The 16758-nt window shown below is 46.8% G+C and overlaps 1 protein-coding gene across 1 annotated transcript in view; it reads left to right on the top strand.

Annotated features, from left to right (window-relative positions):
• The window catches only part of LOC146072999 (cadherin-related family member 4-like), a 145411-nt gene that overhangs the window by 17735 nt on the left and 110918 nt on the right, over positions 1-16758 (top strand). The window contains exon 4 of the mRNA XM_083180172.1: positions 11606-11788. Within this exon, the coding sequence (XP_083036298.1) occupies positions 11606-11788 (183 nt within the window). The remainder of the gene's footprint in view (positions 1-11605; positions 11789-16758) is intronic.

The following is a 16758-nucleotide window of genomic DNA, read 5'->3' as shown; positions in this document are numbered from 1 at the left end:
CCCCTTTTAAACCCAGCCTATAACTTAACAGTCAGGAGCTGATTGGCCAATGATAAAGTATTAGGCACTTTATCACTTCTCTTCCCTTATCACTGCTTCATACATCTACCCCACATCTCCTACTTGTAAACACCAGGAATTTTCTTCTCCTTGTCAGATAGCACAGAAGCAGCTGCAGCCCTCCCTCCTCCTCCACCTTCCCAGACAGTGCAGTACACGACAGGAGGCCCAGGGGTAGAGAGCGTGGGTGGGTGGGATGATGTATGTGCAGCATGACGTCATCATGTCCATGCATATGTGGAACTGAGCTAAGCTTTGGACTACTGTCCATCTTAGGGCTATTTCACATTATCCGTTCAGGCCGGACTGCAAAACGCCATAGGGGAAGTACTGAGCTTTTAATGTATAATATGGGATACTTTCACATAGTTCAGCCACAGTCCGGCTGCTGGCTAGCAGTCGGATGTATTCACTGAAGAGGACGGCTGCCGACCATGACCGGACCGGTCTAACATGACAGTGTATTACACACAGGGCTGCCGTGAGGTATGCTGACCTGGTAAAATGGGGTGGTGGCCTAATTGTGGGAGGCGTGACCACCTCCTGCGATTAGGCCACACCCCTAAATTTATTACGGGGAGAGCAAAAAATACTTCTAAAGTCGAGAAGGTGCTGTCAGCACACCACATGCTGTACGTGTGTGCTGCTTCCCGGGAGGGACAGAGGGGATCGGACTCTGCTGAGCCCCTCCAGCAAGCCCGGGCCGGGGTAATTAGTACCTGCTCCCCCCCCCCTCTCTAATTTTTTTTTTAATGTTTTTATTTTTTTATTTTTGATAAGCACAACGTTTATCCAGCTAAAACAAGTAAATGTGAAAGGCTCTGCCGTCCGGCAAAAAAACAGGCCAAGTTTGTCTAGCTTTTTGTGTGAAATAGGGCCTTATTCTGATCGGAGCGGCCAAACGTGCGTACGTTCGCCATTACCGCACGCTAGCCGTACGCGGCCGTTAGGGTTAAGTCCACCCACAAATCAGCCGCTTACGTACGGCCAGAAATACCGTAGAAGGGGAGTGCCGTACAAATGAGCGTACGGCAACGTACGCGGACGGCCCAGCCCTTGCACTCCTACAACAGGCGTACAACTGAGCGTACGGCGCCGTCTACGGCCGTCTTTCCTCCGTCTCACCACCGCCTTCTTGCGGAGATCTGAGCGTACGCCAGTTTGCACGGACGGGTCCCTATTGTTTTCAATGGAAAACTCAGCTTATGTCACCGCTCGTGAGAGTGAGCGTACGTCCGTGCACGCTGGCATACCCTTCACATATATGGACCTGCAAATCTTGCCTCTCAACTACTAATCTGACAATTGATTAATTAATCTATTTGTTATTCACTTATTGTTTTCTATTAACTCAATTGTCTACCTTAATAAAGACCTAATAAAACTACATTTTAACCCTCATTACATGTATATTTGTTATGTTCTAATGTGGCATTTTAATCACTATCTATGTGTCCCCATATTGCTGTTACTTTTAAATCAAGTTATGTTGGTGTTTCTGTATATGTACAAAATTATGTACGTAATTACTTTGTCCAAAATGTGTAACATGTATACCTACCCTGATGTTATGTGTGATGTTTTAATCGAACAACATTAAACATTCATGCATTTTCACTATGTGTTATTTTACTCAAAAACACACACATTCACACATCAATCATTACCCCTCACCTCAAATTACAAGTATAACGTACAGTACACATCTGTATGTACCTACCCTTACAAGCCCTCTAACATATTTATTAGTAAAAACACAGGCAATTTATAACAGAATTGAAACTTTTATTTGTAACAAACATAATAAGGGGGGGGGGGGATAAAAATAAATTAAATGAGGGCCTCCAGTTGCCCAAAAAGAATCAATAAATAGAGGAGGGTCAGGAACATTTCCCTCATTATTCTGGCGACCTCCTCCTGTTGCTGTTCAGTGTCTGTAGTGAAGGGATAAAAAAAAAAAATTAATATATAACATACACAAATGTTTGTTGTATTTGTACATAATAAAAAGTTCAGAGTTATGTGTGAAGGCCACATACATTTGTAAACTACATTGAAGATGGGTCTGCTGTAAACACAGTACTAAAAAATAATATGTTAACACACACATACTGTACATAGTAAATAACATTAATTCAATTACTCCTTCATCAATGAATGTATGCTGTATCCCAATTGGTACTTTGGTTTTGGGGGGACTCTCCTCTAACCTCACAATTAGCCTGTGCTATTTAAGGGTTATGACATTGTTGTGGCTTAAGCACTCCTTACTATTTTAAATTTAGGACATTGCTGTACAAATTATAGGCCTACAGCTATGTTTGTAAAGCATGCATCCGCATGGCCTCACACACTATTACCAAAACAATCTCTACATTTAAGTTGCACCAGTGGCAGATTAAGCCTTTGGGGGGCCCGGGGTACTTTAGAGCGGGGGGCCCCCTTGCACTTGTCATTACTGGCCGCACACTGCATGGGCGAATATTATACTGTCAAAACATAGAGTAAAGGCAGAATAAACTTGGTCAATGGTTACCTGCAGGGGATATATATATATATATATATATATATATATATATATATAGACAGGGGGTTGGCGGCACTCGGAATAATAATAGACACCATACCACATGAAAAGCCTGTGTTTGTCCCTCTTGCCCTCACTCTGGAGGAGACCTCACAGTCCTAGTGCTGCCTCTGATTAAAAACCCTCCTATGACTAAGCTGCTGCTGCTGTTCTCCATGGACCTTAGAAGCATGTAATGAGCTCCACCAATCAGAGCTCAGCACAAACTTCTCAGCCTCTGTCCTCTGGTGCAAAGTGTCATGGGACTTAGTCAACTCCCAGAAATGCACTGCACACTTGTGCAATCAGTGTGCCTTGCCTCCCGATGCTCAGCACCATAAATCATTGTCACATTGGCAGATAGGTGAAGCTGCAGCACTACCCCACCCATGCACAAAACATTTAGCTAAAAAAAAAAACATAACTTAAACATTTTATTTTTACCAAAAAAAATGACAACCACAGGGGGCCCCTAGCTAGAGGGGGTCCCAGGGGCACTGACCCCTTGCGCCTCCATTATAATCTGGCCCTGTGTTGCACATCATGCTGGGAACTGGAGTTACCCAACACCTGGAGCCACATAACTACCACACCACTAATGTCGGATATCTCATTGGATGTACTGTTATGTCAATTATTCAAGGGGTGAGGCATGGCCACACTCCAAAAAACCACCAAGGGGAGCCTTGTTCCTGGAGAAGGACAGGACACACCTCATGGTCGGCCTGCAGTGATATGTTGCAACTAATGTTGATGTTGGATACACATATGTGGTTGTTGTGATTGTTTATGTGTAGAAATGTGTAGGTCAACATTAGACACATTATTTACTTACGGCTACTTGAGCCATCCTGGGCGCCGCTGGTTGGCTGTGGAGTGGTTGGGGGGGGCAGGAGCAAGGTGGATGGTCCTGGTGTTTGGACCGAGGTAGTGGGTGTGACTGGGGAGTGGAGAGGTTTGGGGGTGGGTGGTGGAGAGGTGTAGGGGGGTTGGAAATGGGGTGGGGAGGGGGTGGGGTGGGGGTTGGGGAGGGGGTGGGGGTTGTGGAGGGGGGGGGTTGTGGAGGGGGGGGGGTTGTGGAGGGGGGGGGGGGGTTGTGGAGGGGGAAGGGGATGGGGAAATGGTGTGGGTCCAAACTGCACCCTGGGTCTCCTCTTGTTCCTCCTCCTCTTCTTCCTCCTCCTCTTCTTCCTCCTCCTCCTCTTCCTCCTCCTCCTCCTCCTCTTCCTCCTCCTCCTCTTCCTCTTCTTCCTCCTCCTCTTCCTCCTCCTCCTCGGCTGCCTGGTCCCGGGCTGCCTGCTCCCGGGCTTGAATGCGTGCCCTTGCCCGTGCTGAAATGTTCATGTTGATGGCATAGAAATCGAAGATTGGGTTTCATAAAAAAGGGGGAAAGCAAAATTCACATTAGTCATGCTCATAACCTTCACAATTATCATTGCTGTGAAATTTCAGACATTTATCATGCAAACTATTTGATATCCTACACCCAAAAACTGATCAACTACTTAAACCCCCCCCTATACACCCCCTATACACCCATATACCCCCCATATACCCCCCATATACCCCCCATATACACCCCATATACACCCATATACACCCCATATACACCCCCTATACACCCCATATACACCCCCTATACACCCATATACACCCCATATACACCCATATACACCCCCTATACACCCCATATACCCCCCCTATACACCCCATATACCCCCCATATACACCCCCTATACACCCATATACACCCCCTATACACCCCATATACCCCCCATATACACCCCATATACCCCCCATATACACCCCCTATACACCCATATACACCCCCTATACACCCCATATACCCCCCATATACACCCCATATACACCCCCTATACACCCATATACACCCCATATACACCCATATACACCCCCTATACACCCCATATACCCCCCCTATACACCCCATATACCCCCCATATACACCCCATATACACCCCCTATACACCCATATACACCCCCTATACACCCATATACACCCCCATACTCAGGAACATATTTATAAAAAGTACACCAAACATTGCTAAAAAACGCTGACATACTAGTAATCAAAACTTACATTGGGCAATATGGCGGCGAAGGCTGCTGAGTAGAACCGGCTGCCGCCGGCGCAGGTCGGACCAGCGCCGCTCAACCTGGCCCAGGCTTCTGCGGACGCCGGTTGTGGAAAATATCAGGCGGCGGGCAGCATTATACGCCCGCCGCTTGTCCGCATTAGATACATATGGGCCCCTGGGCCCCAGGTGACGATCCATCACTTCCACCAGGGCCAAAAGCTCTGATGTAGAAAAGGGCCTGGCTCTTGTAGAAGTCATATTGGCAATGGCGCAGTTATTAATTGCAGGTACATATATCACTTTTGGTGCTTGCTGATTGGTCGAAAAAATTGTTTGTTTGGTATTAACTTTATTAATCCCTCTTATATTAACAAACTGGATGCGAATAGAAACTTACGCGGACCGTTCCGATATACACACACCACAACCAACAGCATGCATTCAATGAAGAGAGAAGTACTGTATTTACAGTGTGCGGAAAATAATAAACGCAACCCTCTACTTATAACTACGCTGCTTAAAGGGGGCACGATACACCGATATGCATGGGGAGGAGTACTGTATATACGGTAGGCGGAAAATAATACACGCAACCCTCAACTTATAACTACGCTACTTAAAGGGGGCACGATACACCGATATTCATGGGGAGGAGTACTGTATATACAGTAGGCGGAAAATAATACACGCAACCCTCAACTTATAACTACGCTGCTTAAAGGGCCACAATGCAACATGTTGCTGTATGACAATTTCATACACATTACATATGCAAGGCAAGCATGATAACGTGATGTTTTGAAATGTGACTCACAAAGCATACACGAACTCCAACAGATACCAGGTGACAACACTCATCATTGGAATGACAGGTGCACACATTTCACGATGTAGCCCACAATGCTCCACAACCTGTGTATATACATATACGGGTGATTAATCAGGTGCATTGAGACCTGCGTAATTTAAGCGGCAATTATCGGCGGGAAATATCGGCGTAAATTTGCATCTACCTTGCGGGGAAAAATATACGCCCCCTTGTTCGTGGCGGGAGATTAACATATAAATATTCAGTCAGATGCAGCCCACAATTGCTGCAAACATGTCTGACTCTGACGATTCAGCAGCAGAGGACGCTCTGCAGAGAGCACAAGCAGAATCCATGCTTGAAGCATTACAGAAGAGGGAAGAGGAGCGGAGAAGGAGGGCCCAAGAGAGGAGTCGCCTGCAAGATCAAGCGGGCCCCTCAGTAACAGGCCCTGGTGAACCTCCACCAGCTCCACAAGGGCCAAGCAACCAGCCAGAACAAGAGGTTGCATCTCTCCAAACAGGTGTGACCCAGCAGGTGCATGGTGCGAGAACTGGGGCCACCAGAAAACGTGCTGCAACATCTAGGGTGATGACTGAGCAGGATACCACCACCAGAAGGAGAAACCCTGCATTTGTAGAGGCCGAAATGCGAATTCTCGTGCCCAGGGCACGCGAATGGATTGAATTGGCAACCAGGAGGCCGGGTGCCAGTGCAAGGCGAAACCTTTGGGACAAGATCACAGAGGAAGTGAACCAGGTGGCACCAGTGGTCAGAACTTGGGACGCAGTGAAGAAAAGGTTAGTGTGTTTGTCAGGGCAATTTTTCAGCAGTCTCCAGCAGGAACTGAGGCTCTTATTCTAGTTCACTCTTTCTGGCCAAATATTTCTTAGATGGACAAAACCATGTGCACTGCAGGTGAGGCAGGTGTTACTTGTGCAGAGATAATCCGATTTGGGTGGGGTTTTACACCTGCCTCACCTGCAGTGCACATGGTTTTGTCCATCAAAGAATTATTTGGCCACACATGGCAAAAAAACAGAAGATCACCCACACTAGGAAATGTCACGTAGCTACGGGTACCACCTAGTCCCTTTAATTCCGGACACATATTAATTACACAGGTTCTGTGGCTGGCTGACTTCAAGACTCCACTTCACCTAATTTTAAACTGCCACAGAACCTGTGTAAGTAACATGTGTCCGGAATTAAAGGGACTAGGTGGTAAGCCTACACGTAGCACAGTGGTGCACATATCTCATGGTGATATTTGTATTTTTAAACTTGTAGGTGGACTGACTTCAAAAGTGCCCTGAAGAGGAAGATGACTGACCGGTACAACCACAGCATGTCCACCGGGAGCGGTCCTATGCCTGACCATTTGGAGTTTACCCCCCTGGAGCTGGACTCCTGTGATGTCATCGATGTGGGGGAGATCAGGGGGATCTCCAATATGGACAGTGAGCTCCCGGCGGAGGTCTTTGCTGCTGCTTTTGATGGTAAGTCACAGTAATGCATTGTATTTAGAAAGATATTTTTTATTGCTTATGTGATGGTGACATTGTTTTCAATTCTTATCCTAGCAGAAGCAGAAAGTCAGGATGTACCGGCAGCATCTTCCTCTGCAGAGCCACAGGTGGAGCAGGTGGTCCAGCCTACAGCAAGACGTCGCCCCCAGCCCCAGCCACAGGAGACATTGAGTGAGAGCCTGTTGGTGACGCTGGACAGGATCGAGCAGCAAGGGGTGGATGCTGCGATCCGTCAGCAGCAGGTGGCGGATTTTCTGGCGGAGTGGAAGGCCACAAACCAGCTGCAGGTTGAGGCGTTGAACCGCATTAATGAAACTCTGGCGGCTGGCATGCTAAGCATTGGCCAACACCTCAGCCGCCAGAATGAACTTATTGCGGAGCAGCTGTCCACCGCCAGGTCCCTAAGGGACAATCCCCCATCTGCTGCCCCACCCCAAGCTGCTCCCCAACCTTCCACCTCGGCTGACCCTCCTGTGGCGACTAGGGGAAGACGCCGAAAGCCAGCTGACCCAAAGGCCCCTGTCCCCAAGGCCCCATCTAAAAGGGGCAAAAAAGGGCCCAAATGAGACCTGGTTCACTTCCTCTGTGGTTGGAGGCCAAAGGTTTAAATTGCACTGGACATCCGCTTCCTGAGTTGCCCATCGATCCATTTGCGTGCCATGGGCATGAAAGTTCGTATTTTGACCTCTACAAATGCAGGTTTTTTTTTTTTGGTGGTGTGTATCTTGCTTAGTATTCACCCTGGTTGTTGCAGTACGTATTCTGGTGTCCCCATTTCTTTCACCATTGCATTTGCAGGGTAACACATGTTTGGAGATATGCAACCTCTTGTTCTGGCTGTTTTATTATTTGTGTGTCTATTTTATTTGTTTTTTTGATTTCTCACATTAAAGTGTCAAGCTGTGATGCTGAACAGCAAATAAATTTATTTTACAAATTACATCTAAATTGTGGTATGTGTAATTTCTTGTGTGAAACAAATACTAGATTTATGTGTACTTACTGACCAGGGTATTTTTGAACATTTGTTGAAGTGTGGTGGAAGTTTCCCATGTGTAACCCTCTCTATGGCCATTCCCATGTTCCTATCCAACTTTTCCCTGCTAATTAGTTTGTGTCAGCACATGTGCAGAGCAACTTAATAGGTGAGAAAGCAGTTTGTGTGCAGGTGAGGTAGCTCCTACAGTAGTAGGTAAAAGCAGGTCCAGAACAATGCTTTCCTCATGGAGTGGGTGAGGCAGACAAACAAGGGTGAAAAGGTACATTTGTGTAGGAATTCATATGTGTCCTCCCTAAAAAAGATGTGTGAATGGGCCAAACATGATAAATTAGCTTGTGAACAAACATGCATAACTTTTAAAATATATATGATTTGACAGTGTCATAAGCAGATGTAGGAATCCTTTGTTAGAGAGATGAGAGTGCAATAATGTGATTGGTGGCATCTTACATCCAGAGTGTAGTGAAATCCAAATCATAGCAGATGAGATAGTGGTACAGGTCATAATTTTGGGTACTATACAAAGATTGTGTGGAAAATAGTGGTCATGGGCTTCAAACATTGCTGAAACATCCTTTGTAGGTGTTAGATGTGGTTTATGTTATTGTATCCTAAATACAAAACCTATGTTAGTATTAGAGTGAACACGTTGACACATGTCGACTTGTGTAGATTGAGTGTGCTACTGCGTAAAGTCTATGAAAGCAGGTAGTGAATGTGTCTGTTTATCAAATACCTACCTTAGCGTATAAAAAGATTCTTACCTTAAATTAAACAAACCTTTAAATGTGGAGAAGTATAGAAACATAAGCTTCCAATGTGTTTGCGTGCTGCATGTGTGGCTTGCAGGCAGTGAAATCATGGTTTGGAGTTAATAGACTGCAGCATTGCTTATTACATTCAGGTGTATGTGTTTGAGTACTAATCAGCGTTAATTAGCCAACTCAGGCGCACGCTGGCAAGCGGTATCTCTAGGAGTGGTTTTAGCTGGCGGTTGGCGGCCGCCTGTTTGGTGTCCGAAACGAACGGTGCCTCAGTCGATCGTGCGGTAGTAGCACCGCTCATTTCTGGTGCACACCCCCGTGTACGCCCATATTTACGCCCATTTTCCCTCATTATTTCGGCCGCTCCCATCAGCACGCCCCTATGCCGCCCCATTACCCGTACGCTCGCGTACAGGTTTTTTCGCACGTTGAGACACCGGCCGTAAGCGTTGTGGAGTGCTCGCGCCGGCGCATTAGCGTATTTGCACATGCGCAGATCGTGAAAAACCCCGGGACGTACGCGTACGGCCCGGACGCTCCAAGCAGAATAAGGCCCATAGACCTTAGAGTGTGTACACACGGTTCGATGTTCTGTGCGATCCGATGTACGATTCGATGTTTTGTCCGATTTTTACTTTTCCCTTTTTTTTTCTCTACTCCTTAAGACAGGGGTGGGGAACCTCAGGCCCGGGGGCCATATGCGGAACCCGTAGCCGGTCTCAGTGGCCCTCCCACCCGCCTGGCAGCTTTGCCGGGAGTCAAGTACAGGGGAATTCTCGTGAGAGGTCGGTAGTTCTTTCGAGATTCCTCTAAATCAACAGCAGCCAGAAACTGTCAGGCCTATTCAGCGGCAGCCACCGGAGCGTGGGGCGGCTGCAGCAGGACAATTTGTAAGATACATTTTTACATATGGCCCCCGAAGGATTTTTTCCCCATACAAACGGCCCTTGGCACAAAAAAGGTTCCCCACCCCTGCCTTAAGATATGCCTTAAGATATGCTTAACATTTTGACTTTTTACCATACAATTTGCTATGCGATTTCCTATTTGATTTACTATGCGATTTCCTATGTGCCTTAAGATTTGCTTAAGATTTTGACTAAGCAATTTTGACTTAACAACAGGATGACTGACAGGGCCCTGGAAATCGTATAGCACATCGCATCTTAAGCATATCGCAAGGCACATACGATGCATGCGATATGCTTGCGATTTGTGCTAGATAGAGTGTGCTGCCCACTCTATCTCCCCTCCGATCTCTCCTTAAACGGGAGCGCGCATCGGGCTAGGAAGCCCTTACAATGCATACAATCAGTATGCGATATGTATGCGATATGGCTTCCGATGTTGACGATATCGTCAACATCGGAAGCCATATCGAACCGTGTGTACACATAGTCCTGGGGTAGCCAACCCTAGTCCTCGAGAGCTACCAACAGTGCATATTTTGCAGGTCTCCTCACAGAATCACAAGTGAGCTAATTAGCTCCACCTGTGGATCTTTTAAAATGTGTCAGTGATTAATGAGTGCAGCTGTGCAGCAGCTAGGTTGTCTGGAAAATGTGAACTGTTGGTAGCTCTCGAGGGCTAGGGTTGGCTACCACTGCCTTAGTCTGTCTCCATCCCATGATTGGCAGGCTGCAGGCATGACACTCTGGGTGGGGGTCAGGTGGGCGGCACAACATCAGCATCCAGACTACGGATAGCATGATGTGAGTGACAGCAGCCGGTGGACATGATGCGGTGGGACATGGTGATAGTTGTGGGCAGTTGACTGCTTGATACAAGGTAGTTTAATTCTGGTTGACTTGCTCTGATGGGAATTCACACCTTTGCGAGTCCACGAGAACCCGTCCTGCGATGGCCCCCCCCCCATTTTTATATAAACAATCATTTGCAGTCCAGGGGTAAACTCCCACATCGGTCGCCAACCATCGAGAGATGTGATGCGTGCACACATATATACAGTGACTCTCGGCTCACCTATAAATGCGTGGACATTCGGGAGGAACTGGGTGGGCAGCTGAGATCCGGTGTCAGCTGCCCACCCCCGGCATTCAAGTCACCTAGCAATTTCCAAGGGAACGCCCAACTTTTTCATGAGAAAGCCCATGAAACGCTTGGTGTTCCCATGGGCGAGTACCCCACTCCCTGCCGGCAATTTTGGGTTGCGTGCACCTGGTGAATAATCTGTTCGCCATGGTGACACGCACCCGGCGTATGCACATGCGCATTTACAAAACTCTAACAAGCATGCGAATTGGACCAGAATAAGGAACTTAACATATGAAAGTCACATTTACAATAATTATGTTCACTAAAACAAACATTTTGTAATTTGCTAACTTAGAACCCTGTTGATTATCGTGTATAGGGGCTAATTCATCTTGCCCCGCAGATCTGCAAACATCGCAGATCACTTTTTTATGTAGAACTGTGCATGTGCCAGTGCATGTGCATCATCCTTACACTGTGACTGCAATGCCATCACAGTCTAACGCGCAACAGGTCATAGCTGCGCAATTCGGCGATGCAAATGCTACATTTCTGTGTTTCATCATGGGGCGGGACCTGCTGCTGGGAGTTGTCATTTTGCACATCTTTGCATCCTGAATCAGGCCCACAGTGTGCGGACTATGCTTGATGCACACAAATGTCATACTCAGTATACTGTGGCTATATAACTGCATTTAACAGCTTTAGTATTTTCCAATTTTTTACAATATTAATTGAAATTGGTTTTATATGGATAATTTGAAATGAAATCTGTGCTTTGCAGGTACCGGAATAATTACTACTACTATGAGTTTTGATTTTGAAGATGGATCACCAAGAAGATATGATATAATAGTTTCAACTTCAGGTGGCCTTCTCGTTGCTGATGAGACTGCTTCTTTAACTGTGCTTATTGAAAATGTAAATGAACCCCCGGTGTGTGCAGCTCCCTTTGTGCTAAAAAGAGGTAAGTGTAAACAGTTCTAGCCTGAGTAGCTGAACAGGTGATGTCACAAATGTGTGCTTTCATAACAATGGTATTGTGAATTGGGAGTACAGTGGATTCCAATGAGTGATACAAAAGGGACTGACTAAACAGGATTTTATTGGGACCTATGGCTGCTCCAACAGCACTAGAAGTCTTTTTCCATTATCATCTCAGTGCCCCAAAACCAATACACATTGGAGGCGATTCTAATCTACTTACTAAGCAGTGAGTTTGGCCCCATCCAGATGGTTGTCAGACAGCGCATGGTATTTTATGCGCATGGTATTTTATGTGCATTGGCAGGTCCCCTTTGTGAATGGCTTCGGTGACTTGCATAGTCGCCAGGCTGTTTGCAGGGATACGGGTGGGCCAGGAGTGGACGGGGGTCACTCATGGGAACGTCCAGCATTTCATGAGAGTTTCCACTGACTTTTATTTACGAAACCAGGTGACCATCAAATGATTTCTCCGCCAGCAGCATCATGGGAGGGGATGTGTTTTTGTAACACATTCCCTTGCATGGTTGCGAGGGGAAATGGCGACATGGGGGGAGGGGGTTATCCAGCGGTGCAGGCAGAGCCAGCCTTATCCAATTTGATGCCCTAGGCAAGACTTTTGTTGCCGCCCCAGACACACACATGCCGATTTCCCAGCACACATGCGAATGGATGGGCGAATGAGAAGCGGATGGGCAGCTGACATCTGCTGTCAGATGCCTGCGCCCCGGCACCCGAATTACAGGAGCATTTCCATGGGAACACCCATGAAATGCTGGGTGTTCCCATGGGCGCGATCCCTTGCCACCACAGCACCCCCCCCCCCCCATCCGCACTGCTAGGTGTAAATGGGCCGGTGAATAATCAATTTGCCGTACCCACTCGCAAAATGCAGCTGAACTTGCGCATAAAAGATTATGCGCATGTGCTGCCACTAAACATCACTCCCCTGTGTGAATGCGAAGGGGTGCATGTCAATCAGAATCAGGCCCTTCAGTAAAAGATCATGCAATGTTTGTTTTAAATAGTTAAAATATACATGGATGCTGCGTTTACTCACTATAAAAATTGATCTGTACTGCGCCACAGACCGCCCATGAAGTTTTCTGTTCCAGTAGTACTGGGAGGAAGAGTGTGTGATGGTGACACTGGTGAGGGGCACAGGCCCTAATTCAGATCTGATCGCAGTACAAATTTGTTCTCAAAATGGACAAAACCATGTGCACTGCAGGTGGGGCAGATGTAACATATATAGAGAGAGTTAGATTTGGGGGAGTTATTTTGTTTATGTGCAGGGTAAATACTGGCTGCATTATTCTTACACTGCAATTTAGATTTCAGTTTCAACACATTCCTTCCAAATTTAACTCTATCTGCACATGTTCCATGCAGCTGCAGTGCACATGGTTTTGCCCATTTTGAGAACAAATTTGTACTGCGATCAGATCCGAATAAGTGCCATAGATACACATAGCCATTGGAAATCTCTTATATACTTAGCCACTTCTGTCAATCATCCCCTGTGTATATAACGCTGGGCAGAGTTGTGTATAACAGCGTTATACACAAGGGGATGATTGACAGATAATGCTCCCCTCCCTCCCGGCCATCAGACATACACCGACCAGTGCAGATCCCTCCCTGATGCCGGCGTCACACCATCCCGTTCCCCCGGACTCCTTCCCGGCCGCTGTAGGCCTCACAGAGACCTGGGGATGGCGCCGAGCACTCCCCGGCCAGTGCTGAATGTGCTCCGGCAGGGGCTGCTACCTTACCCTGAGGCTGTGTGTGCAAGCAGCGCTGTCTGCGGGAGCTGCAGGAGGAGGACGGCCCGGGCACGCTGCAGCTGTGCAAGCAGCCTCCCCTGTACACGGTGGGGAGGCGGACAGGCTCCGGGCCCTGGGGGTGGATTTCCAGCGCACTGACCGTGGCGGCCTCAGCACCTTCCATGTTACCCGGTGCTGGAGCTCACCCGCCTGCGCCGCTATGTGTTCATGCTGGAGGGCGCGCCTATAGGCCTGTGCCGGAGTCTGGGTGCGGGACAGGAAGATTTGCGCCATCGGTTAGTCCCAGCATCACATACTGTATACTACTATATACTGCAACTAGAAGACTACAAGTCCCAGCACCACACACACATGTACAACAAGTCCCAGCATCACACACAGTATCCTGTGTATCTACTGCAACTGGGGAACTACAAGTCCCAGCATCACACACACATGTACTACAAGTCCCAGCATCACACACTGTACACTGTGTATCCACTGCAACTGGGGAACTACAAGTCCCAGAACCACACACATGTACTATGAGTCCGCACACACTCCACCCCATGCGCGCACCCCCCACCCCTCACCCGCACACATCCCTCCCCCACCAACACCACCCCTGCTCACACACCCACAGCAGGGAATCTTCCATATAATACGAAACATCTTCCACGCAATAACAGGTGTGGTACAGGGGTCCAACAGTCGGGATCCCGACGTCGGGATCCCAACTGTCTGGACTCAGACAGCATGGTGAGCGCAACTAAGCAAGGCTGAGCGCAACGGGATCCCGACGTCGGGTAAATGCCTGTTGGGATAACGACTGTCGGGACCCCGTCTGGCACCTGCAATAATGCAGTTCCCAATTTAAGGGGGCGCAGCCCCTTACGACGGTGTGAAGAGCGCCCGTAGGGCGCGATGAATCACCTAGTAACAATAATAAGAAAAATGATAATTTGTTTAAAAACTTGCTCACTCACAGTCTATATACAAGAAACAGTATGTCTGATGTCAAGTAACCCTCTGGCTGGTTGTTTGAGGTTGATGAAACAGGTTTTTTGTTTGTACAGTGCTTCAAACTGCTCAATGCAGTAAACCAACACATATTTGGAAGCATACAATCTTATAATAAAGCCCACTCCTACAGAGCCTTCCCACTGAGCACATCTCCTGAAGGCGAAAACTGTACCCTGAATAATCCCAGACTCTGTATTGAGGTTATATATTCATTTCCAGCATTGCCCTAACAGACATAGCAGTCTATTTGGGAACCCCGGCAGATCTTGGAGAAACGGTCCAGCTGGTCCATTTCAAACAACCCAGAGCTGTCAATAAATTTATTAACCTTATTAAGGTGTATCTATTTGTGAAAATTGAGAGGCTCTTACGCTGACCTATGAGTGAAAAAAAAGCGATAGAGTACCATTGAACAAATTCTTTACAAGGACCTAACAAATAAACCAACACATTGTAGACACTCCCCTACTAAAATCTTTGGAATTGATTATAATGACATCCGCAAACCCCTGATGAAGTCCCACGTAGGGACGAAACGCATTGGAAACGTTTGTTTGCTATCCTGAAATAAAATAAATATCATGTTGAACCTTTTACTAGTCTGGAAAAGCCACCTACATTGTTGTGGAATAAGAGACTTTTTAATAAATGTTTATAAACTTTGGACTTTACTTGTTTTTTGACTACAAGGCATTATTGACCCAATTGCTGAGGTCATAATAAGGGCGCCACCTTACAATTGTTACCCATATTCTTCCTACTTATCTCTATCCAACAGGGGATTTTGTAAGTCAGGCAGCCCTAACATAGCAACCGAAAAACCTGTGGCGCGAAACAAGTCTGTTCTCCAATCTTATAATAAAGTTGAAATATATATATACACAATATAGTATCGCTGAGTGACCATATTCAGATTTAAACAAGTATATTTTGTTCAAGGTATAACCAGTGAAAAATAAAGGTGTATATAATAGAGTCAGATATCATTTTAAATAGTGGCGTTCAGTTTGCGACAATCATAGGCGCAGTATATGTTTTTTGACAGTTCCTGTAAATGTCAAAAGACAGGAACAGACATATTTATACAAAATTGTTATGGGTAGTCAATATAGGTAATATTATGTCTCCCCCCCTCCCCCCCCCAAATGGAGAGAAAAGGTTGAAAAAGAAGAAAAAGGAGAGACAGAAAAAAGAAGGATAGAAGAGAATATATAAGGGAGAGATAAAGTATAAATTACAGTCTCCCAATTTAGCCCGGCTAGGCGATCTCAATCGACCTTTATATACCCATAGCATTAATGGGTTGCCTGGTGGGTTTCAGGGAAGTCAACTTTCCCGTTTGGCAGGACCACCCAAGATTTTCCAGCTGCCACTATATGTGAGGTAGGCTTTTTAGTTATTGTAGGAGATCGCAATCTTTTGTGGGATCTGAGGGATGAAGGGGAAATACCTCTTTTATCTCCCTTTGAGAGCAGCTGCTGCCCGGCTTTGTATACCTGTATTAGTAGCTGGAAATGTTACATTGATTAATTAGAGAGGTCACCCTTCTCTTTTAATGTATATCCACATTTTACCAGCTACCACCAAGGTAATTATGATGCGCTGTTATAGGTATAGCGGGTGAGTGTGCTTCAGTATAGTGGGGAGAATTTTAAGAGGAATGAAATGGGATACTGCTTCTCCCCGTTTGTTTTAGGGACCCCCTGGTTAGATAATCTCCAGTGCATGGTGGACTCTTAGGGCATTAGCGGATGAGTGTTCCCAATAAAAAGAGAGATAAGTTGTGTAGATAAGTGTACGGCTTTATGCTTCCACAGGTGTGCTGCTGTCCTCCACTTGTAGTCGCACTACAGTGGTGGGGGATGAGCGGCACCTGGTTTGGCTGCCCTGCCATAAAAAAAGAGAGGAGAGAGGGGATAGCTGAAGTATGCAGCGTAGGCAGTGCCTGCAATGAGAAGGAAGCGGAGAGGAAATCAAAAATAGGAGTACGGGGAGGGAGAGTACCTGTCTGTGCATGCCAAAAAGCTGCGTCTGGATGTGTCTATGTATGCTGCTGCGGGAGGCGCTGTAAGGCAGAGACTTTTGTTTTACAAACAACGGGTTAGGACACTGGGTGTCCTGAGAAGGTGCCTAGGGAGAGTGGGTTTGCTAAAGCTGCAGTTTC

Source organism: Crinia signifera, chromosome 4, assembly GCF_055691185.1.
Source record: "Crinia signifera chromosome 4, ASM5569118v1, whole genome shotgun sequence".
Taxonomy (NCBI): Eukaryota; Metazoa; Chordata; class Amphibia; order Anura; family Myobatrachidae; genus Crinia; species Crinia signifera.
Note: the sequence above shows the minus strand (reverse complement) of the source record. Positions and strands in the feature narration are given on the sequence as shown.